The sequence below is a fragment of the Toxotes jaculatrix genome, chromosome 21 (genome assembly GCF_017976425.1).
Source record: "Toxotes jaculatrix isolate fToxJac2 chromosome 21, fToxJac2.pri, whole genome shotgun sequence".
Classification (NCBI taxonomy): domain Eukaryota; kingdom Metazoa; phylum Chordata; class Actinopteri; family Toxotidae; genus Toxotes; species Toxotes jaculatrix.
The window spans coordinates 20419509-20443342 of record NC_054414.1 but is presented as its reverse complement, the minus strand read 5'-3'; the positions used below and the strand labels follow the sequence as shown (position 1 = coordinate 20443342).

At 45.7% G+C, this 23834-nt stretch overlaps 2 protein-coding genes across 6 annotated transcripts in view; one reads left to right on the top strand and one right to left on the bottom strand.

Annotated features, from left to right (window-relative positions):
• Positions 1-2854, bottom strand: part of slc16a12b (solute carrier family 16 member 12b) — a 7761-nt gene extending 4907 nt beyond the window's left edge. For 2 of the 4 annotated variants that reach the window (XM_041066588.1, XM_041066591.1), the window contains exon 1: positions 2088-2854. In XM_041066588.1, the coding sequence (XP_040922522.1) occupies positions 2088-2200 (113 nt within the window). In that variant the 5' untranslated portion in view covers positions 2201-2854. The remainder of the gene's footprint in view (positions 1-2087) is intronic. The other 2 variants (XM_041066590.1, XM_041066592.1) reach the window with 2 other exon arrangements.
• Positions 1-23834, top strand: part of asah2 (N-acylsphingosine amidohydrolase 2) — a 24942-nt gene extending 1108 nt beyond the window's left edge. The window contains exons 2-27 of one of the 2 annotated variants that reach the window (XM_041066585.1): positions 34-153; positions 2109-2303; positions 4075-4191; positions 4275-4836; positions 4953-5218; positions 5323-5425; positions 5885-6019; positions 6471-6550; positions 8523-8666; positions 8934-9110; positions 9487-9614; positions 9885-9962; positions 10279-10399; positions 10683-10808; positions 10898-10984; positions 11363-11467; positions 11653-11734; positions 21354-21469; positions 21630-21724; positions 21825-21864; positions 21945-22043; positions 22143-22238; positions 22519-22665; positions 22919-22975; positions 23068-23156; positions 23569-23834. In XM_041066585.1, coding sequence (XP_040922519.1) covers positions 5890-6019; positions 6471-6550; positions 8523-8666; positions 8934-9110; positions 9487-9614; positions 9885-9962; positions 10279-10399; positions 10683-10808; positions 10898-10984; positions 11363-11467; positions 11653-11734; positions 21354-21469; positions 21630-21724; positions 21825-21864; positions 21945-22043; positions 22143-22238; positions 22519-22665; positions 22919-22975; positions 23068-23156; positions 23569-23767 — 2196 coding nt within the window. In that variant the 5' untranslated portion in view covers positions 34-153; positions 2109-2303; positions 4075-4191; ... (2 more) ...; positions 5323-5425; positions 5885-5889 and the 3' untranslated portion in view covers positions 23768-23834. The remainder of the gene's footprint in view (positions 1-33; positions 154-2108; positions 2304-4074; positions 4192-4274; positions 4837-4952; positions 5219-5322; positions 5426-5884; positions 6020-6470; positions 6551-8522; positions 8667-8933; positions 9111-9486; positions 9615-9884; positions 9963-10278; positions 10400-10682; positions 10809-10897; positions 10985-11362; positions 11468-11652; positions 11735-21353; positions 21470-21629; positions 21725-21824; positions 21865-21944; positions 22044-22142; positions 22239-22518; positions 22666-22918; positions 22976-23067; positions 23157-23568) is intronic. The other variant, XM_041066584.1, reaches the window with a different exon arrangement.

Below are 23834 nucleotides of genomic sequence, written 5' to 3'. Positions count from 1 at the left end.
AAGCTCCTGAATGCAACATGTTTGACTTCACAGAGCCGACGAGCGAGGGAGGGGACGCGGGCGGCTGTTTGTTCAGGTGTCAGAGTCTCAGAGACGTTCAGGGCTTCGCTCCTGTGCCACAGCTGGTCTGTCAACATGCGCTGTGGGAGGTCGGTGAGGTCACCATGTGTGAACTGTCCCTTTACTGCAGCTTCGTTAGCCGGGCAGAGTCTGAGACGAGAGGTTTTCATGTCGACGGTCAAAAACACATCGATGAAACGGATTCATCACAACTTTAACACAACTTACTGTAAAAGTGTTTGTTTCAGAAACAAACATTTGCTGTCTAAAGGAAAAGTTCAATATTTTAACACCGTGATCAGTGCAGGAAATGTTTCCGATCACTTTTTTCATTGATCAACTAATCGACTGAAGGTTTCAGCTTTAGATAAAATATAATAATAAAACACTGGCAGGAGAAGTTCAGAGTTTTACTTTTGAAAACTTCGGAACATTTAATATTTTTCTTCTGCACCAAAGGATCTGTAAACATGTTGTTTACCATCAGCTGTAAGACAACCTGCGTGTGTGTGTGGTGTGTGTGTGTGTGGTGTGTGTGTGTGTGGTTGTGTGTGTGTGGTGTGTGTGTGTGTGTGTGTGTGTTTGGTGTGTGTGTGTGTGTGTGTGTGTGTGGTGTGTGTGTGTGTGTGTGTGTGTGTGTGTGTTTGGTGTGTGTGTGTGTGTGTGTGTGTGTGTGTGTGTGTGTGTGTGTGTGTGTGGTGTGTGTGTGCGTGTGTGTGTGGTGTGTGTGTGTGTGTGTGTTTGGTGTGTGTGTGTGTGGTGTGTGTGTGTGTGTGTGTGTGTGTGTGTGTGCGTGTGTGTGTGGTGTGTGTGTGCGTGTGTGTGTGGTGTGTGTGTGTGTGTGTGTTTGGTGTGTGTGTGTGTGTGTGTGTGGTGTTGACAGAAACAGAAGCTCGCTCTCGTCTTCACATCAGTAAAACAAGCTGCATGGAAACAAATGACAGAGCTTAAACTATTAATGGACTGGAGATGGAGCTGCAGTTGGTGTTGTGGTTGTGGTAGTTGCTGTAGGTGTTGGTGTTGTGGTAGTTGCTGTAGTTGTTGGTGTTGTAGTTGTGGTAGTTGCTGTAGTTGTTGGTGTTGTGGTTGTGGTAGTTGCTGTAGTTGTTGGTGTTGTGGTTGTGGTAGTTGCTGTAGTTGTTGGTGTTGTGGTTGTGGTAGTTGCTGTAGGTGTTGGTGTTGTGGTAGTTGCTGTAGTTGTTGGTGTTGTAGTTGTGCTAGTTGCTGTAGTTGTTGGTGTTGTGGTTGTGGTAGTTGCTGTAGTTGTTGGTGTTGTGGTTGTGGTAGTTGGTGTAGTTGTTGGTGTTGTGGTTGTGGTAGTTGCTGTAGTTGTTGGTGTTGTGGTTGTGGTAGTTGGTGTAGTTGTTGGTGTTGTGGTTGTGGTAGTTGCTGTAGTTGTTGGTGTTGGTGTTGTGGTAGTTGCTGTAGTTGTTGTAGTTGTTGGTGTTGTGGCAGTTGCTGTAGTTGGTGTAGTTGGTGTTGTGGCAGTTGCTGTAGTTGGTGTAGTTGTTGATGTTGTGGTTGTGGTAGTTGCTGTAGTTGTTGGTGTTGGTGTTGTGGTAGTTGCTGTAGTTGTTGGTGTTGGTGTTGTGGTAGTTGCTGTAGTTGTTGGTGTTGTGGCAGTTTGTGTAGTTGGTGTAGTGGTGCTGGTTGTGTCGTGTGTGTGTACTGAGCCCTCGTTACAGAGGAACGTCATCCTGCAGGTTTTTAATTCTTTGGCTCGTGAGTGGATCGTGTTTCTGAGAAGGTGGATCTGTTTAAACCTGACTGACCTCTTTATACCACACACACACACACACAACTGGGTGCAGTTAACCATTGTTTTCATCATATGAACACAAAGACATTCACTCAGGTCGAAACTAAAGTGTTGATTATTTTTATTTATTTTATTTTTGATCGTTTTTGATTTTTTTTGCCAAATTGATTCATTGAAACGATTAATCGATTGATGGAAAATCTGCAGTTATTTTGATTTTGCTGACTGGACTCATTGATAAATGTGTGTGCGTGTGTGTGTGTGTTACCTGGTCACTGCTCGTGTGCAGACAGTCACCATGAAGCAGCAGCCAACGATCACCCAGCCCCACCCGCCGTCCGGGGGAGACGCCCTGCCGCTCTGCCGCTTCCCATCAACCATTGCTGCAGATGTAGACTGGACTGGACTCCCCAAGCTGGTCTGTTGTCCTGGTCCTGGTCCTGGTCCTGGTCCTGAGGAGGTCTGGCCCCAGAAAATAATCCAGGTAATGAGTTTGTCTTGCTCCGTCCTCGTCTGCTGTTTCAGCTCTGATTCCCTGGAGGGAAAACGTGAGGGCTTGTCAGGACCTGATTCAAAAAACAGTCACTTTAATTTGTGGAGGTGGATCTGCAGGCCAACGTCTCCACGTCAGGTATCCAGGTGGAGTCAGAGGTCACTCCTCCTCAACAGAGCCAAGAAGAAAAAGAAGAAGGGCAGGAAGTTGATTAGAAAGCTAAGGATGAATTCAGAGAGCAGCCGAGTCTTAAAAACAGATGCGTCCTTCATCCTCTTTTCTGTCCTTTGAATCAAACAGGAGTCCGGTGGCAGAGGAGTCCGGCCGGCTTCATCCTGTCTCTGTCTCTGAAAGTGGAGTTAAAAAGCTTCTTCAGTCAATAAGTCACCAGCTGACCCTCAATCATTAACCCACCTCTCAGTGTGATCCCTGGAAGTGAGGAGATATTCACCAAGCGCTCCCAGATCCTCAGGAGCGTTTGGTCTCAAACCCTCTGATCGTCTGTTCAGACTGAACCAAGTGTCAACACATGCAGCCGTGACAGGGAGCGCTTCATTCACTGCACCCGACACCTCCCCCCGGCCCGGGGCAGGGAGGGGCCGGGTGTCCTGTGCAGAGGACAGGCCTGTGTCAGTTGTCAGTAAAGAAGCACGTCCAGATAAACGAGTCTAACAGGACTGTACGTCCTGCAGCTCCCAGTGTGTGTATGTTTATTTACGTCCTGAGGGGTGTTTACTGCCACGGGGTCAGAGGGGTCAGATACACCACAACAGACTGTGACCAGGACCAGAGCAGAACAAGACCAAACACAAAACTGGGTTTGGATTTCAGTGGAGAAGACGAGTCTAAAGTCCTGGATTCAGAAGCAGAAAGAAGCGGTGATAACTCCGATTCAGAGATAAAAGTTTGGGCCGTGTGTGTGTGTGTGTGTATGTGTGAGTGTGAGTGTCAGTGTGTGTGTGTGTGTGTGTGAGTGTGTGTGAGTGTGAGTGTCAGTGTCAGGGTGAGTGTCAGTGTGTGTGTGTGCGTGTGAGTGTGAGTGTGTGTGTGTGCGTGTGAGTGTGTGTGTGTGTGCGTGTGCGTGTGAGTGCGTGTGAGTGTGAGAGTGTGTGATTGTGTGTATGAGTGTGTGTGTGAGTGTGAGTGTGTGTGTGTAGGTAAATAATGTTTATTTCTTTTATTTCTGAGATTAGGAATCAAAATCTCTAAAAACAGATGAGTAAAAATAAAACGTTTGGAGATTCAACAGTTCTACCCGGCGACAGACAAATGTCTTTTTGTCATGTTTACCTGTGTCTTCAGCCAGTAAAACACACTGTGAGACTGTGGCGCCCCCTTCTGGGCACCGACACTCAGGACGTGAGCCACTGGCTTTAAGATTTTTTTAATTCAGGACAAACCAGAAAACGTGTCCACATCATACACACCTGAGACACCTGAGACCCTCCGATGGACGCAAACACACCTGATGAGGGACTTTAACCTGCCCTTTAAACAGCCGATGAACCTGAAATCTTTAGTCTTCAGTCAGTTGGATCTGTGAAGAATCATCTGTGAATTTTTTCATTTCAAGATTTTCACTTTTCAATTTTCAGTTTTTTCTTTTTTCAGTTTGTTTTTCTTGTTTTCTGTTGTGAAGTAAATATAATCTGATCCAGATGTATGTGCCCAGTTATTCTTCACGAACATTTGTTTTATTACAGTTTATTATGTCTTTTATTATTATCATTGTTATCGTTGTTATTATCATTGTTATTGTCAGATCCGTTTTGTTCCTTGTGAAAAACCCCTTCCTGACCGTGACCCTGATCCTCGTCCGTCCTGATGGAGGATGAGTACTTCAGGGATGAACATCTGCTCTCTGATCAGTTATCGATCGGTACTGATTGATCTCTTACCGTCTTCCTGTAGCAGTGAGTCTGAACCGTTGCACGTGATTTAAAGAAAGTTTTTCTTCTGCAGATGATTCAGGGCCCGGAGCTCAGGAGGTCAGGAGGTCGCGTGGGAAGCGTCTGAAACTTCTCGCCGCTCCTCTCCCTCTCCCTCCCTCTCTCACCTCTTGATCCAGGATCGATCGCTCGGATCGGTTATCGACCAGTCATCGGCGGCTTCAGGTGGTCGGTGTGTAGCCTCGTGTTCGGTCTACCTCCTCCGGGCGACATGAGACTGAGCCCGCGCGGAGCTCTCCTCTCCTCCCCCTCCTCCTGTTTTCCCTTTCCCCGCTCTTTGTCTCTCTTTAATTTTCACACGAAAAGTCCCAGAACGGACCCGGATCGGTCCGGATCAGTACAGCACGGTACTGGATCAGCTTAGCCCAGCGCCAACCGCTGGTTCTGACCCAGCAAACTCCGGTTGGACCTTCAGTGTGTCAGACTTGGTGTGACGAAGTGATGTGCATGTGACATTCAGAAGTCCCCAGGATTTTCCTCTTATTTCCTGAGAGCCTGACAAACACAGACACGTGGCCCTGAACACAGCTGGAGCCAGTTTAAAGGTCCGAACGCCCCAGATCACGTGATAATAAGTAAATAACCCTTTAATGGAGAAGATCAGATTCATCTTCTCAGTGTTTGTTTGTTTGTTTTTGTTTGTTTGTTTGTTTGTTTGTTTGTTTGTTTGTTTGTTTGTTTGTTCGTTCAGAGACCGTGAGGAGGCTCAGATCTGAGGACAGTGACCCTCAGCAGGAGGAAGGAGCTGTTGTGAATTTATTACTGTGATAATCACTGATCAGGATCTGTGGTCTGTGATCTGTGTGACGCTCAGGTGTTAACCTTTGGAGCGTCTACCTGCAGACTGTTTATCAGGTAGATAACAGGTGAACTGCTCGGCTCAGCGGCGAATCTGAGGAGTGAAACACACCTGGGGTCAGACGCACACTTTCTCTCCTGGATTGTACTGAGCTGCAGGTGAGTACTGTCATGTTGTCTAATGCAGATCCTGATCCGCCCGAACTGTTGAGAGATTCATGTCCAACTCAGGTTTGTTTCCTGTGGGATCACCTGGACTGCAGGATCAGAGCGTTGAGCTGTTGGAGGACAGGTAAAGGAAACACACCTGGACTTGAACAGGAGAGCAAACAGCACTCACACTGAGAGACACACACTTTAATGAAGGTGAGAGAAATGTGTTTGTGGGTTGTTGAGTTGTGTAACAGTTTGTCAGGCTCAATAATCAATACGATAAATATCAAGTCCTGAACGACACCAACAACTTAAAGTGACTCAGAGTCCAGGTTTGTGTTCATGCTACGGTTCTGGTTCTGATCTCATGTCACTGTTTGGTCTGTGATTCACCTGATACTCAGAGTATGAAGGCTCATGACTGAAACTGATCCAGATTCAGATTCAGCTCCAGATGTAATGAGTCAGTAACAATAAGCAAACAACCTGCACTATAACGTCCAGCAGAGCTGCAGCACCAGGAACCAAGTTCAAGATACATGACTCAGAAAAGGCTTCACTTCACTTCGCTTCACTCACTTCACTCACTTCAGTCACTTCAGTTGTGAAATCTGTGTCTGAGGTTTTGAAACGACTCCATAACTCACCCCGTTTTCCCTCCTGTGCCGACAGACAACATGGCGGACAGGAAGTCAGTGTGTTGTGGCGTTTCTGCTCTGGAGGCTACGTTAGCTGTTTTGTTCATCCTCATGACGGCCGTGTGTGTGACGCTGATCACACTGATGGTTACCTGGAAAACACATACAGGTGACAATACACACACACACACACACACCGTCCTGCAGCCTCAAACACTACAGCACCAAATGTGGATTAATCCTCCTCTGAAAATAGTCCCTCCTGTCAGATGAGCAGCTGTTTGATTAAATTACTGAGACTTTGAAAATGAAACGATCTGTGAGGTGTGTTTAAAGATTTACATCTTCAGGAGGAACCAATGGGCTCAGAGCTGAGGGGCTCAGACAGAGGAGGGAAGCTTCTGAGAGACAGACGAACACGCTGAGTGTTTGAATCCAAAGGAGATTTAATGAAAGAGAGTTGTTGTTTGAGTCGCAGACTGGTGTTTGTTTTTCACTCGTCTCATCTAAACAAATGTTTATGAACTAATAACCACCGAACTACAAAAATGATCAGCAGGAGAGAAGCAGTGGTCTGGTCCTTTAAAATCAGCTGGTACCCATCTCTGTTCTCCCATCAGGCCCGGAGACTCAGCACGAACCTTACCTGATCGGAGTGGGCCGAGCCGACTGCACTGGGCCGCCTGCTGAAGTCCCTCTGGTCAGTACTGACACACTCACCACTCTGATGCTGCGTTTAAGGCCTCCTGTCATACTTCTGTGATGACACATGTATGTACATGTCTCTGTGGGCCTACACAGAGGAGGGTGCTGTGGGTATTTGTAGGTTACAGAGCAAGAGAGCTGCAGTGGAGCAACATGTTTCCCAACCTGAACCTAAACAGCAGCTTCCTGATGAGTTTAGGAAAATCTGCAGGGAATCAAACTCCAAAGTTCCCGTGTGACCGGGTGTGTTTAGTCTGATAGTCTTTATGGTTTCTCTGCACAGAGCTGAGATATCAAACTGTCTCAGTCTGCAGTCAGGGGACCATAAACCTCAGGTCGACCTGAATTAACTGGTCAACCTGAAGACACTCCTCCTAGCTGCAGAACAGAGAATCCTGCTGTTTTTAAGTTTCCTTTAGTTTCACAGTGATCCAGTGAGAGGTGTGTGTTCATCCATGGTTCACTCAAGGGGGCAGTTGTAGCTTTCAGCAGTGAGGATCATTTTCACGTTCAAAAAGCTGCAGTTCCTCAGCTGCCGCTGGGGGCTGGCTCCAGAAGTGAGCAATTCTCCATTGACCCCCATGTTAAAATAGCCAACTTTACAGCCTGGTACATTTTTTGTTTTTTTTTTGGGGGGGGGGGGGGGGGGGTTTGTACCACAACCGTTTTAGTGTTATTTAGGCTTAAAATTCTTACATGAATTAGGGCGTGGTTACGTTGAGTGACAGCTCCATAGACAGGCACTGACAGTTAGCTCGTTGCTAAAGCATCGGCTGGGCTAGGCGGCTACATCCAGAGGCCTCCGGCCTCCTCCAGCGGTTGACAGGGGCTGCAGTGTCCGTGTTTGTTTGCCAATGTTCGGATAGGTTTTTGTGACAGTATGGCTTGTTGTAGTGTAGACTGTACTAACCGACCGTCAGTTTTTTCGGTAAGTAAATTTCTCACTATTTTACCTGGATGTTTGCGCTAATTAGCATGTATCAGCATATTTAGCCGCTAGCTTGTGACTTCATTGCCGATTTCTGGTCGCTGCTGATACAGATAGAGGACCGGAGCAGCTAATGTTAGGAACGCTGCTGCGGTGTGTTCCGTGCTCTCAGAGTCCGTTTATTGTGTGAATACTAGGCTACAATTTTATTTGGTCTCATTTCTCTGTTTAAAAAGTCCGACATTGCATGGACAGAGCAGCTCCGTCGGTCAGCGGCTGCTGTGGTTTGTGTGCTGCTGTAACTGTAAGTGGATGGAGGCAGCGGTGAAAGCCGGTAAATATTAAATATGAAACATTCTAATATATTATCATCATCATTATTATTTATCATTCACTCATTATATATCATTAATAACAATGGAAACAATAATAATAATGTTTTAACTTTTTAATATATTTTATTAATATGAAACAATAATAATTGTTTCACAGTTAAATAATAGGCTAGAAATAAATTTCTCCCCACGAGTTGTAACGTTAACGTTAACTTTTAAGATGAGTCTTGGCCGATTTTGGCTTTATTTTTTATGTAGTATGATCTCAATAAAAGATTAATTATTATTTCAAGTGCTGTGGCGTTATAGTTTGTAAGGAACCTACATTCAGGTACGAGCGCTCGGCTCTGTTTTGCGGTGGCACGGGGTCGAGCTAGTCGGGTCGGACTCGGGGACTGTCCTGTGGCGTATGTAGCTGCGTGTAGCTGCCGCTTAGCTTGTTAGCCTAGCTGATTAGCCTTAGGCTAGCTCGGTTGCTCCGAGCTAAGTGATCGGGTTCTCGGCCGGCTGACCCCGGCTGAGCCCGTAGAGTAACCACCTCTCCATGTTTTATACAGTCTATGGGTTCACTGCAGACAGGAGCTGATCATAGCTGATCCAGCTGCTGTTAGTGGGACAGTGGGACTGAATGAGAGCATGTGGCTGTGGGCTCAGGGTGTAGCTCACACCACGTTGTGTATCTGTGTGTATTTGTGTGTTTTTAGATGGGTTATGCGAACCCTCAGCAGACGGCTGCAGGCATACACACCCGCCTGTACAGCCGAGCCTTCATCATCGATGACGGGAGGCGGAGAGTCGTGTTCGTCACTGCAGACGTAGGAATGATATCACAGAGGCTGCGACTGGAGGTGGACACACACACAGTTTATATAGCTATATATGAATATGTGAATATGGCAGCAGTAATAATATTTAATATTTAACATTGTAAAATGTTTATTATATCACAGTATTTTATTGGATTATTTTTATTATTATTAATGAGACACTGATGGAATTTTAATGTGAGGTCATGTTAAATTACTGAAATAATGTTGGTGGTTTAATCAACAACACATCACGGTTCCTGGTTTGTCCTCTGACCTGTGTGTGCGTGTGTGTGTGTGTGTGTTCAGGTTCTGCAGGCGTTGCAGGTGAAGTACGGGGATCTGTACCGGCAGGATAATGTGGTTCTGAGTGGGACTCACACTCACTGTGGACCGGCCGGATATTTCCAGTACACACTGTTCATGATCAGCAGTAAAGGTTACATCAAGGCGTCCATCGAGCCTCTGGTCAACGGCATTGTCAAGGTGTGTGTGTGTGTGTGTGAAATTTATTGACTGGTTTATATTCAGTGCATTAACAACGTCGCTGGTATAAATATTGATAAATTTCCTTTCCCTCCTTCCACGTGCTGCAAACGATTTTTAAACGACTGCTGTAAAATTCATACAGTTTCTCTGATAACCAAATGTTTCTCGAAGTCGTGGACTGAATGATCCTCATTTCATGTTGGTTTTTACATGTGATGCAGTCGTGTAGTCGTATGTTTGTTTAATGTCACTGTTGGAGAAACTCAGATTAATTTTCCAGAGCATAGACAGAACCTGCAGTGCCTTGTTTCCAGAGTGTAGACAGAGCCAACTGTTCCATAAAGCTTTATTAATGAATGTCATTTTCTTCCAGAGCATAGACATAGCCCATCGTAACATGAGGCCAGGCAGGATTTACAGGAACAGAGGAGAGCTGGACGACAGCAGCCTGAACAGAAGTCCTCACTCCTACCTGAACAACCCCGAGAGCGAGAGACACAGGTACACAGTGAGAGAGAGAGAGAGAGAGAGAGAGAGAGAGCGAGTGATAGAGGCGTTAAGAATAATTTTCATGTATATTTTCAGATGGAAAATACAGTAGGTCATACACAGCGTAAATAAACACTTTATATCTCAAATATTTATATTTTTGACTCAGTATTTTTGATTATTTCAGTATTTACTTTATGAATGTTTGTATTTATTATTTATTTATTTTTTTTGTATATATCATGTGACATTACTGATCAGTGTTGTTATTGGCCTCCTCAGGTATAAGTGGAACACAGATAAACAGGTGTTGGTGCTGAAGTTCACAGATCTGGATGGAGACGGGATCGGTATGCTCAGGTAAAACACACAGCTTCACCTTTTACTACTAATATTAATAATAATAATAATAATGTGTAAATCTGTACGGTACAGAATAAACTGAACGGGGTGATTGATGTAAATATCTGATCAAAGAACAAAAAACATGAGGAGAATCTGAGCAAGCTGTATTTAACTGTCAGCGGACTGAGATCTGGATCACACTCTGAGTCAGTCTGTGTGGTTCACAGTGGAATCGTCACACTTTTGTAATGCAGAGCTCTTCTTCATTAGCTCGGTTGCTAACAGGACAGTGAGTCTCACACTGTCCGTATGATTCTGACGCTCCTCACAGCTGGTTCGCCGTCCACGCCGTCAGCATGAATTACACCAACCGCATGGTGAGCAGTGACAACATGGGCTACGCTTCCTACCTGCTGGAGCAGGACAAGAACCCCGGAGAGTTACCTGGACAGGTGACAGGACCTGGCTGACATATTTATGCTGCAAATTCTGAAAAATCTCAGCTTCCTCTTTGTTTTTCCATGTTCAGCTGTTGGTTTGGTTCAGTATAATTCAGTGTAGTGTCCATTTCAGTCCCACAGAGCCGCAAAGTCCTGAAAGATAATGTGTGTGTGTATGTGTCCGTCCGTGTGTGTGTGTGTGTCCGTCCGTGTGTGTGTGTCCGTCCGTCCGTGTGTGTGTCCGTCCGTCCGTGTGTGTGTGTGTGTGTGTCCGTGTGTGTCCACTGTATCTCAGGGAGGTTTCGTCGCTGGTTTCTCCTCCAGTAACCTTGGTGACGTCAGTCCAAACATCAGGGGACCTCACTGTGTGAACACTGGACTGCCCTGTGACTACCTGAACAGCTCCTGTCCTGTAGGAGGGGTAAACACACACACACACACACACACACACACACACACACACACACACACGTAGTTTAATCAGCAGATAATTAAGTGTGTGTCTGTCAGACTAAGATGTGTCAGGCGTTTGGACCTGGAGACAACATGTTTGACAGCACAAGGATCATCGGACACAACATCTACTTGAAGGCCAAGGTACCTCTCTGTCTCTGTCTGTCTGTCTGTCTGTCTGTCTCTGTCTGTCTCTGTCTGTCTGTCTGTCTCTGTCAGTGTCTCTGTCTGTCTCTGTCTGTCTCTGTCTCTCTGTCTCTGTCTGTCTTTCTCTGTCTTTCTCTGTCTCTCTGTTTCTGTCTGTCTCTGTCTGTCTGTCTCTGTCTGTCTCTGTCAGTGTCTCTGTCTGTCTCTGTCTCTCTGTTTCTGTCTGTCTGTCTCTGTCTCTCTGTCTCTGTCTCTGTCTCTGTCTCTGTCTGTCTGTCTGTCTGTCTGTCTGTCTCTGTCTGTCTGTCTGTCTGTCCGTCTGTCTCTGTCTGTCTGGCTCTGCCTCTGTGTGCTGATTGTGTGTTTGCACTGTAGGAGCTGTATGCTAACGCAGTGGAGGAGGTGACTGGTTTTCTTCACGCTGCTCATCAGTGGGTCAACATGACGGATGTTACTGTTCAGATCGACAGTACACACACGGTCAGCAACATGCACACACACACACACACACACACACACACACACACACACACACACACACACAGGGCTTATGGGAAATGGTGTTTGTTCCCGCTGATAGAACCATTATCCTTCATTTCACTGTGTCCATGTTTGTGTTTTTAAATCACATTTTGATTGTGTGTGTGTGTGTGTGTGTGTGTCAGGTCAGTACATGTAAACCAGCTCTGGGTCACAGTTTTGCTGCAGGAACAACAGATGGAGGAGGAGACCTCAACTTCACTCAGGGTGATTCTACTGTGATTCTATTATCACTCTGCTGTTTGTGCTTAGAGTTCAGATGGATCAGTGTCTGTCTGTCTGTCTGTCTGTCTGTCTGTCTGTCTTTCTGTCTCTGTCTCTGTCTGACTGTCTGTCTGTCTTTCTGCCTCTGTCTCTGTCTGACTGTCTGTCTGTCTGTCTGTCTGTCTTTCTGTCTCTGTCTGACTGTCTGTCTGTCTGTCTGTCTTTCTGCCTCTGCCTCTGCCTCTGTCTGTCTGTCTGTCTCTATGTGTCTCTGACTCTGTCTCTCTCTTTCTCTTTCTCTGTCTCTCTATGTGTCTCTGACTGTCTCTCTATCTGTCTGTCTGTCTTTCTGTCTTTCTATCTCTCCGTCTGTCTCTCTCTCTCTGTCTATGTCTCTTTGTCTCTTTGTCCGTCTGTCTCTCTGTCTCTGTCTTTCTTTCTCTCTGTCTTTCTTTCTCTCTGTCTCTCCGTCTGTCTCTCTCTTTCTCTCTCTCTTCTTCTGTCTCTCTCGCCGTCTGACTGTCTATCTGTCTTTCTCTCTCTCTTTCTGTCTGTCTCTCTGTCTGTGTCTCTGACTGTCTATCTCTGTCTCTCTCTCTCTGTCTTTCTCTCTCTGTCTCTGTCTTACTCTATCTCTGTCTTTCCGTCTGTCTCTCTTTCTGTCTCTCTGTCTATGGTGTCTCTGACTGTCTGTCTTTGTCTTTCTCTCTCTTTCTTTTTTCTCTCTGTGTCCCTGACTGTCTGTCTCTCTGTCTTTTTCTCTGTCTTTCTGTCTCTTTCTCTGTTTTTCTTTCTGTCTCTGTCTTTCTATCTCTCCGTCTGTCTCTCTCTCTCTGTCTGTCTATGTCTCTTTGTCTCTTTGTCCGTCTGTCTCTGTCTTTCTCGCTGTCTCTGTCTCTCTGTCTTTCTCTCTCTCTCTCCTTCTGTCTCTCTCGCCGTCTGACTGTCTCTCTGTCTTTCTCTCTCTCTTTCTGTCTCTCTGTCTATGTGTCTCTGACTGTCTATCTCTCTCTCTCTCTCTGTCTCTCTGTCTTTCTCTCTCTGTCTCTGTCTTACTCTATCTCAGTCTGTCTTTCTGTCTTTGTCTTTCCGTCTGTCTCTCTTTCTGTCTCTCTGTCTATGTGTCTCTGACTGCCTGTCTTTGTCTTTCTCTCTCTTTCTCTCTGTCTTTCTTTTTTCTCTCTGTGTCTCTGACTCTGTCTCTTTCTTTTTCTCTGCCTTTCTGTCTCTGTCTCTCTCTCTCTGTCTGTCTCTCTCTTTCTATCTCTCTGTCTCTCTCTCTCTGTCTTTCTCTCTCTCAGTCTGTCTTTCTGTCTCTCTTTCTTTCTGTCTGTCTCTCTGTCTGTCTCACTCTCTCTATCTCTCTGTCTCTCTCTCTCTGTCTTTCTCTCTCTCAGTCTGTCTTTCTGTCTCTCCTTCTTTCCCTCTATCTCTCTTTCTGTCTGTCTGTCTGTCTGTCTGTCTCTCTTTCTGTCTGTCTCTCTCTATGTGTCTCTGACTGTCTGTCTCTGTCTCTCTCTCCGTCTGTCTCTCTGTCTCTCCGTCTTTCTCTGTTTTTCTGTCTGTCTTTGTCTTTCTATCTCTCGTCTGTCTCTCTCTGTCTGTCTGTCTGTCTGTCTCTTTGTCTCTCTGTCTGTCTCTGTCTATGTGTCTCTGTCTGTCTTTGTCTTTCTCTCTCTTTCTCTCTGTCTTTGTGTGTCTCTGACTGTCTGTCTCTCTGTCTTTCTCTCTGTCTCTGTCTTTCTTTCTCTCTGTCTCTCCGTCTGTCTCTCTGTCTTTCTCTCTCTCTCCTTCTGTCTCTCTCGCCGTCTGACTGTCTCTCTGTCTTTCTCTCTTTCTTTCTGTCTGTCTCTCTGTCTGTCTCTGACTGTCTATCTCTGTCTCTCTCTCTCTGTCTCTCTGTCTTTCTCTCTCTGTCTCTGTCTTACTCTATCTGAGTCTGTCTTTCTGTCTCTGTCTTTCCGTCTGTCTCTCTTTCTGTCTCTCTGTCTATGTGTCTCTGACTGTCTGTCTTTGTCTTTCTCTCTTTCTTTTTTCTCTCTGTCTCTATCTCTCTGTCTCTCTCTCTGTCTTTCTCTCTCTCAGTCTGTCTTTCTGTCTCTCTTTCTTTCTGTCTGTCTCTCTCTCTCTGTCTCTCTCTCTCTGTCTCTGTCTCTCTCTATCTCTGTCTCTCTCTCTGTCTTTCTCTCTCTCAGTCTGTCTTTCTGTCTCTCTTTCTTTCTGTCTGTCTCTCTGTCTGTCTTACTCTCTCTATCTCTCTGTCTCTCTCTGTCTCTCTCTCTCTGTCTTTCTCTCTCAGTCTTTCTTTCTGTCTCTCTTTCTCTCTCTATCTCTCCTTCTCTCTCTCTGTCTTTCTCTCTCTCAGTCTGTCTTTCTGTCTCTCTTTCTTTCTGTCTTTCGGTCTCTCCGTCTGTCTCCTTTTTTACGTCTATCTCTCTTTCTGTCTGTCTGTCTCTCTTTCTGTCTGTCTCTCTCTATGTGTCTCTGACTGTCTGTCTCTGTCTCTCTCTCCGTCTGTCTCTCTGTCTCTCCCTCTGTCTCTCCGTCTTTCTCTGTTTTTCTGTCTGTCTTTGTCTTTCTATCTCTCCGTCTGTCTCTCTCTGTCTGTCTATGTCTCTTTGTCTCTCTGTCTCTCTGTCTTTCTCTCTCTGTCTCTGTCTTACTCTATCTTAGTCTGTCTTTCTGTCTCTGTCTTTCCGTCTGTCTCTCTTTCTGTCTCTGTCTTTCCGTCTGTCTCTCTTTCTGTCTCTCTGTCTGTCTCTCTCTCTGTCTATGTGTCTTTTTCTCTCTGTCTTTCTGTCTCTCTCTCTCTGTCTGTGTCTCTATCTCTCTGTCTCTCTCTCTGTCTTTCTCTCTCTCAGTCTGTCTTTCTGTCTCTCTTTCTTTCTGTCTTTCTTTCTCTCCTTCTATCTCTCTTTCTGTCTGTCTCTCTCTATGTGTCTCTGTCTGTCTTTCTGTCTCTCTCTCTCTGTCTTACTCTCTCTCAGTCTGTCTCTGTCTTTCCGTCCTTCTCTCTCTCTGTCTTTCTTTTGTCTCTCTATGTGTCTCTGACTGTCTGTCTCTCTGTCTATGTGTCTGACTGTCTGTCTCTGTCTTTCTCTCTGTCTCTCTATGTGTCTCTGACTGTCTCTCTGTCTTTTTCTCTCTGTCTCTTTGTCTCTCTCTCTGTTTCTCTCTCTGTCTCTGTCTGTCTTTCTCTCTCTGTCTTTCTGTCTATGTGTCTCTGTCTGTCTTTGTCTTTCTCTCTCTTTCTCTCTGTCTTTGTGTGTCTCTGACTGTCTGTCTCTCTGTCTTTCTCTCTGTCTGTCTTTCTTTCTCTCTGTCTCTCCGTCTGTCTCTCTGTCTTTCTCTCTCTCTCCTTCTGTCTCTCTCGCCGTCTGACTGTCTCTCTGTCTTTCTCTCTTTCTTTCTGTCTGTCTCTCTGTCTGTCTCTGACTGTCTATCTCTGTCTCTCTCTCTCTGTCTCTCTGTCTTTCTCTCTCTGTCTCTGTCTTACTCTATCTCAGTCTGTCTTTCTGTCTCTGTCTTTCCGTCTGTCTCTCTTTCTGTCTCTCTGTCTATGTGTCTCTGACTGTCTGTCTTTGTCTTTCTCTCTTTCTTTTTTCTCTCTGTCTCTATCTCTCTGTCTCTCTCTCTGTCTTTCTCTCTCTCAGTCTGTCTTTCTGTCTCTCTTTCTTTCTGTCTGTCTCTCTCTCTCTGTCTCTCTCTCTCTGTCTCTGTCTCTCTCTATCTCTGTCTCTCTCTCTGTCTTTCTCTCTCTCAGTCTGTCTTTCTGTCTCTCTTTCTTTCTGTCTGTCTCTCTGTCTTACTCTCTCTATCTCTCTGTCTCTCTCTGTCTCTCTCTCTCTGTCTTTCTCTCTCAGTCTTTCTTTCTGTCTCTCTTTCTCTCTCTATCTCTCCTTCTCTCTCTCTGTCTTTCTCTCTCTCAGTCTGTCTTTCTGTCTCTCTTTCTTTCTGTCTTTCGGTCTCTCCGTCTGTCTCCTTTTTTACGTCTATCTCTCTTTCTGTCTGTCTGTCTCTCTTTCTGTCTGTCTCTCTCTATGTGTCTCTGACTGTCTGTCTCTGTCTCTCTCTCCGTCTGTCTCTCTGTCTCTCCCTCTGTCTCTCCGTCTTTCTCTGTTTTTCTGTCTGTCTTTGTCTTTCTATCTCTCCGTCTGTCTCTCTCTGTCTGTCTATGTCTCTTTGTCTCTCTGTCTCTCTGTCTTTCTCTCTCTGTCTCTGTCTTACTCTATCTTAGTCTGTCTTTCTGTCTCTGTCTTTCCGTCTGTCTCTCTTTCTGTCTCTGTCTTTCCGTCTGTCTCTCTTTCTGTCTCTCTGTCTGTCTCTCTCTCTGTCTATGTGTCTTTTTCTCTCTGTCTTTCTGTCTCTCTCTCTCTGTCTGTGTCTCTATCTCTCTGTCTCTCTCTCTGTCTTTCTCTCTCTCAGTCTGTCTTTCTGTCTCTCTTTCTTTCTGTCTTTCTTTCTCTCCTTCTATCTCTCTTTCTGTCTGTCTCTCTCTATGTGTCTCTGTCTGTCTTTCTGTCTCTCTCTCTCTGTCTTACTCTCTCTCAGTCTGTCTCTGTCTTTCCGTCCTTCTCTCTCTCTGTCTTTCTTTTGTCTCTCTATGTGTCTCTGACTGTCTGTCTCTCTGTCTATGTGTCTGACTGTCTGTCTCTGTCTTTCTCTCTGTCTCTCTATGTGTCTCTGACTGTCTCTCTGTCTTTTTCTCTCTGTCTCTTTGTCTCTCTCTCTGTTTCTCTCTCTGTCTCTGTCTGTCTTTCTCTCTCTGTCTTTCTGTCTCTCTCTATGTCTCTCTGACTGTCTCTGTCTTTCTCTCTCTGTCTTTCTGTCTCTCTCTCTCTGTCTCTCTGTCTTACTCTATCTCAGTCTGTCTTTCTGTCTCTCCTTTCTCTCTCTTTCTCTCTGCCTTTGTGTGTCTCTGACTCTGTCTCTCTGTCTTTTTCTCTCTTTCTTTCTGTCTCTCTTTCTCTCTTTATCTCTCCTTCTCTCTCTCTGTCTTTCTCTCTCTCAGTCTGTCTTTCTGTCTCTCTTTCTTTCTGTCTTTCGGTCTCTCCGTCTGTCTCCTTTTTTCCGTCTATCTCTCTTTCTGTCTGTCTGTCTCTCTTTCTGTCTGTCTCTGTCTCTCTCTCCGTCTGTCTCTGTCTCTCCCTCTGTCTCTCCGTCTTTCTCTGTTTTTCTGTCTGTCTTTGTCTTTCTATCTCTCCATCTGTCTCTCTCTGTCTGTCTATGTCTCTTTGTCTCTCTGTCTCTGTGTCTTTCTCTCTCTGTCTCTGTCTTACTCTATCTCAGTCTGTCTTTCTGTCTCTGTCTTTCCGTCTGTCTCTCTTTCTGTCTTTCTGTCTCTGTCTTTCCGTCTGTCTCTCTTTCTGTCTCTCTGTCTGTCTCTCTCTCTGTCTATGTCTGTCTTTCTCTCTCTGTCTTTCTGTCTCTCTCTATGTGTCTCTGACTGTCTCTGTCTTTCTCTCTCTGTCTTTCTGTCTCTCTCTCTCTGTCTCTCTGTCTTTCTCTCTCAGTCTGTCTTTCTGTCTCTCCTTTCTCTCTCTTTCTCTCTGTCTTTGTGTGTCTCTGACTCTGTCTCTCTGTCTTTTTCTCTCTTTCTTTCTGTCTCTCTTTCTCTCTCTATCTCTCCTTCTCTCTCTCTGTCTTTCTCTCTCTCAGTCTGTCTTTCTGTCTCTCTCTTTCTTTCTGTCTTTCGGTCTCTCCGTCTGTCTCCTTTTTTCCTTCTATCTCTCTTTCTGTCTGTCTGTCTCTCTTTCTGTCTGTCTCTCTGTGTCTCTGACTGTCTGTCTCTCTGTCTATGTGTCTGACTGTCTGTCTCTGTCTTTCTCTCTGTCTCTCTATGTGTCTCTGACTGTCTCTCTGTCTTTTTCTCTCTGTCTCTTTGTCTCTCTCTGTCTCTCTCTCTGTCTCTGTCTGTCTTTCTCTCTCTGTCTTTCTGTCTCTCTCTATGTGTCTCTGACTGTCTCTGTCTTTCTCTCTCTGTCTTTCTGTCTCTCTCTCTCTGTCTCTCTGTCTTACTCTATCTCAGTCTGTCTTTCTGTCTCTCCTTTCTCTCTCTTTCTCTCTGTCTTTGTGTGTCTCTGACTCTGTCTCTCTGTCTTTTTCTCTCTTTCTTTCTGTCTCTCTTTCTCTCTCTATATCTCCTTCTCTCTCTCTGTCTTTCTCTCTCTCAGTCTGTCTTTCTGTCTCTCTTTCTTTCTGTCTTTCGGTCTCTCCGTCTGTCTCCTTTTTTCCGTCTATCTCTCTTTCTGTCTGTCTGTCTCTCTTTCTGTCTGTCTCCCTCTATGTGTCTCTGACTGTCTGTCACTGTCTCTCTCTCCGTCTGTCTCTCTGTCTCTCCCTCTGTCTCTCCGTCTTTCTCTGTTTTTCTGTCTGTCTTTGTCTTTCTATCTCTCCGTCTGTCTCTCTCTGTCTGTCTGTCTATGTCTCTTTGTCTCTCTGTCTCTCTGTCTTTCTCTCTCTGTCTCTCTTACTCTATCTCAGTCTGTCTTTCTGTCTCTGTCTTTCCGTCTGTCTCTCTTTCTGTCTCTCTGTCTGTCTCTCTCTCTATGTCTGTCTTTCTCTCTCTGTCTTTCTGTCTCTCTCTGTGTCTCTGACTGTCTCTGTCTTTCTCTCTCTGTCTTTCTGTCTCTCTCTCTCTGTCTCTCTGTCTTACTCTATCTCAGTCTGTCTTTCTGTCTCTCCTTTCTCTCTCTTTCTCTCTGTCTTTGTGTGTCTCTGACTCTGTCTCTCTGTCTTTTTCTCTCTTTCTTTCTGTCTCTCTTTCTCTCTTTATCTCTCCTTCTCTCTCTCTGTCTTTCTCTCTTTCAGTCTGTCTTTCTGTCTCTCTTTCTTTCTGTCTTTCGGTCTCTCTGTCTGTCTCCTTTTTTCCGTCTATCTCTCTTTCTGTCTGTCTGTCTCTCTTTCTGTCTGTCTCTCTCTATGTGTCTCTGACTGTCTGTCTCTGTCTCTCTCTCCGTCTGTCTCTCTGTCTCTCCCTCTTTCTCTCCGTCTTTCTCTGTTTTTCTGTCTGTCTTTGTCTTTCTATCTCTCCGTCTGTCTCTCTCTGTCTGTCTGTCTATGTCTCTTTGTCTCTGTGTCTCTGTGTCTTTCTCTCTCTGTCTCTGTCTTACTCTATCTCAGTCTGTCTTTCTGTCTCTGTCTTTCCGTCTGTCTCTCTTTCTGTCTTTCTGTCTCTGTCTTTCCGTCTGTCTCTCTTTCTGTCTCTCTGTCTGTCTCTCTCTCTGTCTGTGTCTTTTTCTCTCTGTCTTTCTGTCTCTTTCTCTCTGTCTGTCTGTCTCTATCTCTCTGTCTCTCTCTCTGTCTTTCTCTCTCTCAGTCTGTCTTTCTGTCTCTCTTTCTTTCTCTTTCTTTCTCTCCTTCTATCTCTCTTTCTGTCTGTCTCTCTCTTTGTGTCTCTGTCTGTCTTTCTGTCTCTCTCTCTCTGTCTTACTCTCTCTCAGTCTGTCTCTGTCTTTCCGTCCTTCTCTCTCTCTGTCTTTCTTTTGTCTCTCTATGTGTCTCTGACTGTCTGTCTCTCTGTCTATGTGTCTGACTGTCTGTCTCTGTCTTTCTCTCTGTCTCTCTATGTGTCTCTGACTGTCTCTCTGTCTTTTTCTCTCTGTCTCTTTGTCTCTCTGTCTGTCTCTCTCTCTGTCTTTCTGTCTCTCTCTATGTGTCTCTGACTGTCTCTGTCTTTCTCTCTCTGTCTCTCTGTCTTACTCTATCTCAGTCTGTCTTTCTGTCTCTGTCTCTCTGTCTCTCTGTCTTACTCTATCTCAGTCTGTCTTTCTGTCTCTGTCTTTCCATCTGTCTCTCTGTCTGTGTCTCTGACTGTCTCTCTGTCTTTTTGTCTCTCTGTCTTTCTCTCAGTCTGTCCTTCTGTCTCTCTCTCTGTCTTTCTCTCAGTCTGTCCTTCTGTCTCTCTCTCTCTGTCTGTCTCTCTGTCTGTCTGTCTCTCTCTCTGTCTGTCTTTCTCTCAGTCTGTCTCTCTCTCTGTCTGTCTCTCTCTCTGTCTGTCTCTCTCTCTGTCTGTCTTTCTCTCTCTGTCTTTCTGTCTCTCTCTATGTGTCTCTGACTGTCTCTGTCTTTCTCTCTCTGTCTTTCTGTCTCTCTCTCTCTGTCTCTCTGTCTTACTCTATCTCAGTCTGTCTTTCTGTCTCTGTCTCTCTCTCTCTCTCTGTCTCTCTGTCTTACTCTATCTCAGTCTGTCTTTCTGTCTCTGTCTTTCCATCTGTCTCTCTGTCTGTGTCTCTGACTGTCTCTCTTTCTTTTTGTCTCTCTGTCTTTCTCTCAGTCTGTCCTTCTGTCTCTCTCTCTGTCTTTCTCTCAGTCTGTCCTTCTGTCTCTCTCTCTCTGTCTGTCTCTCTGTCTGTCTGTCTCTCTCTCTGTCTGTCTTTCTCTCAGTCTGTCTCTCTCTCTGTCTTTCTCTCAGTCTGTCTGTCTCTGTCTCTCCATCTGTCTCTCTTTCTCTCTGTCTGTCTCTCTCTCTGTCTTTCTGTCTCTCCGTCTGTCTCTCTGTCTCTCTCTTTCCGTCTGTCTCTCTGTCTCTGTCTTTCTGTCTCTGTCTCTCTCTCTCTGTCTTTCTCTCTCTTTCTCTCTGTCTTTCTTTTTTCTCTCTGTCTCTGACTGTCTGTCTCTCTTTTTCTCTCTTTCTTTCTGTCTGTCTTACTCTATCTCAGTCTGTCTTTCTTTCTCTCCGTCTGTCTCCTTCTTTCCGTCTATCTCTCTTTCTGTCTGTCTGTCTGTCTCTCTTTCTGTCTGTCTCTCTCTATGTGTCTCTGACTGTCTGTCTCTGTCTCTCTCTCCATCTGTCTCTCTGTCCCTCCGTCTGTCTGTTTTTCTGTCTGTCTCTGTCTTTCTATCTTTCCGTCTGTCTCTCTCTGTCTGTCTGTCTATGTCTCTTTGTCTCTCTGTCCGTCTGTCTCGCTTCGTTTGTTTCTCTCTCCGTCTGTCTCTCTCGCCGTCTGACTATCTGTCGTTCTCTCTCTCTTTCTGTCTGTCTCTCTGTCTGTCTCTCTGAATGTCTTTCTCTCTCTGTCTCTCTTTCTGTCTGTCTCTCTGTCTGTGTCTCTGACTGTCTTTCTCTCTCTGTCTCTCTTACTCTATCTCAATCTGTCTTTCTGTCTTTGTCTTTCCGTCTTTGTCTTTCTCTCTCTTTCTCTCTGTCTTTCTTCTTTCTCTCTGTGTCTCTGACTGTCTGTCTCTCTGTCTTTTTCTCTCTGTCTTTCTGTCTCTCTCTCTCTCTATCTCTCTGTCTCTCTGTCTCTCTCTGTCTGTCTTTCTGTCTCTCTTTCTTTCTGTCTTTCTCTCTGTCTTACTCTCTCAGCCTGTCTTTCTTTCTGTCCGTCTGTCTCCTTCTTTCCGTCTATCTCTCTTTCTTTCTGTCTGTCTGTCTCTCTCTGTGTCTCTGACTGTCTGTCTCTGTCTCTCTCTCTCTGTCTCTCTGTCTTACTCTATCTCAGTCTGTCTCTGTCTTTCCATCTGTCTCTCTTTCTCTCTCTCTCTCTCTCTGTCTGACACTCTCTGTCTTTCTCTCTCTCTCTCTTTCTCTCTGTCTCTCTGTCTCTCTTCATTTTTCTCTCTCTCTCTCTCTCTTTCTGTCTGTCTCTCTGACTGTCTGTCTGTCTGTCTGTCTGTGAAGGTGCTGTGGAAGGTGACCCGTTCTGGGATGGGATCAGAGACGCTCTCCTGGGCGAGCCGTCCAATCAGACGCAGGAATGCCATCATCCCAAACCCATCCTGTTCAGCACGGGGGAGGTGAGGCCGAGGCGGAGCTAAAAACATGTCAGGCTCAGGCTGCCGCAGTTTAAAGCGTGTTCATGCTGACAGATATCAGAATGACTCAAATGTTGTGTTGTGCCAGTGTTGTGAAGTTTGTTGACACACCACTGTTGTGTGTGCGCGTGTGTGCGTGCAGATGAATTGGCCTCTGCCCTGGCATCCTCAGATTGTCGACGTTCAGATCATCACCATCGGATCCGTGGCTGTCGTAGCTGTTCCCGGAGAAATCACGTAACTGATGACACCTGAGTTCAAACAGCTGTGCATATTTTCTGTCGCTGTCACTCGACCTGCGTCCCTCACCACACGTCTTTGCTCTTCACATTGACAGCACCATGGCAGGACGGAGGTTGAGAGAAGCTGTGAAACAGGTGAGACGACAGGAAGACGAACAGCAGCTTCACTGAACACCTGCAACTTGTCAGCTGATGTCCCTGTGTGTTTGTGTCAGGAGCTGGAGTCCGAGGAGACGCTCAGGGACGTGGACGTGGTGATCGCTGGCCTCAGTAACGTGTACACTCACTACATCACCACCTACGAAGAGTACCAGGTACACCGCAGCCAAGACTCATGGGTGTTGTAGTCCTTCGAGCCGTCAGCAGAGGGAAACCTTTACTTCACTGACTGATTTATTTCCTGTGCTTTTCAGGTGCAGCGGTATGAAGGAGCCTCCACCATCTACGGTCCACACACGCTCAGTGCTTACCTGCTCAAATACCGAGGTCTGGCCAGAGCCATCGCACAGGTGTGACTGGATTACACATCACACTGAGTCCACACAGTCCACTGAGGACATCAGGGTCCTGCTGTCCCACCCTGTGCATTAGCTGACAGATAATTCACCTTCTTCATCAGAAGAACATGCATGTTCAACTTTTTAATCTATGTTTCTGCATAAATACAACCTAAAACACACTTCCTGTTTACTTCCCCTGAGGCATTGTGGGAGCTGTAGTCTGTGGCAGCACCGACTCTGCCTGAATAACTGGAGCAGTGACGCTGTGTGTTACTGTTTGTGTTTTCAGGACAGAGTGTCGGAGCTGCCGCTCGGCCCTCAGCCTCCCTTCTTTAAGAACCTCTTCAACCTGCTTCCTGTGGCGCCTGCTGACAGGAAACCAGTGAACAGCAGCTTTGGAGACGTCCTGCAGCAGGTTTATCCCGTCTACAGACAGGTAGGACACGCCTCACACTGTCCTGTCACCTTCCTCTTGGCTTGGGGTTCTACAGCATTTTATCAAATCCAGTTTTCAAACCTGAGTCCTTCTGAATCCCTGATCAAACGTTAGGTTTGTCTTTCTGTATTTGTTAGTAAGTAAAGTTTGAAGTAACTGGACAGAAGCTGTTTTACAGTCAGAGCTCATTGATCCCACCCTGCTGTTTTTATGTGAACATACATGAACTAAAGCATTTTAATGTGTTTTTCAGGGTGATGTTGTCTCTGTGACCTTTGTAGCAGGAAACCCTCGACACTCTGGAGACATAGTAAGACCCACACACTGCTCCTTTGGGTTTTTCTCACTGGTTTATTTGTCTCTATCTGTTTCTAACTTCCTCCGTCTTCTCGTCCGTTGCAGAGAGACAGAACTTTCGTTACCGTGGAGATTTATGACAACAGAACAGAAACCTGGGAGGTGGTGCACACCGATGCATCATGGGAAACCAGGTGGGTTGGTGTGTAGTAGGTGTGCACTCTGTGGTGTAGGAAGTATTCTGAGACTTTACTGAAGTTAATACCACACAGCAGAAACACTCTGGCTGAATATTAGATCAGGAGATTATTGTTCATCCTGCAGTGATGTGTTTGTGTGTAAACAGCATTCGATGATGTGACTGCAACTAATCATTATTTTTATTATGAAATAATCAAGTTAAAATAATAGTAAAGAAAAAACTGACCTGTAAATTCTGTGGGCAGTTTGTGACAAAGCGTCATGTTTAATCAGAGCTTCGTATATTTTGTGTATGAATCTTTATTTGGAATTAAATCTATCAATCCTCAAAAAGCCTTCAGGCTAAAGCTAAATCTAAACCAGGTCCCAGGTGTGTCAGCGTTTTCCTGTCGTCTCCTGCTGCAGGTTTCACTGGCTGAAGGGTTCGAACCGGCAGAGCAACGCCACAGTGGAGTGGCACGTTCCCCCGTCGGCCTCCAGCGGCTCCTACAGGATCAAACACTTCGGACACTACAAACAGATGAAAGCCCTGCGACCCGTCATCACACCGTACGAAGGCACGTCTGATGTCTTCAGAGTCACCGCCAGCTTTTACCACCAGTGACATCACCAGTCCCCGAGCATCGACTGGACGGAGGTCTTCAGGACTCCCCAGGACTTTGTGTAACCAC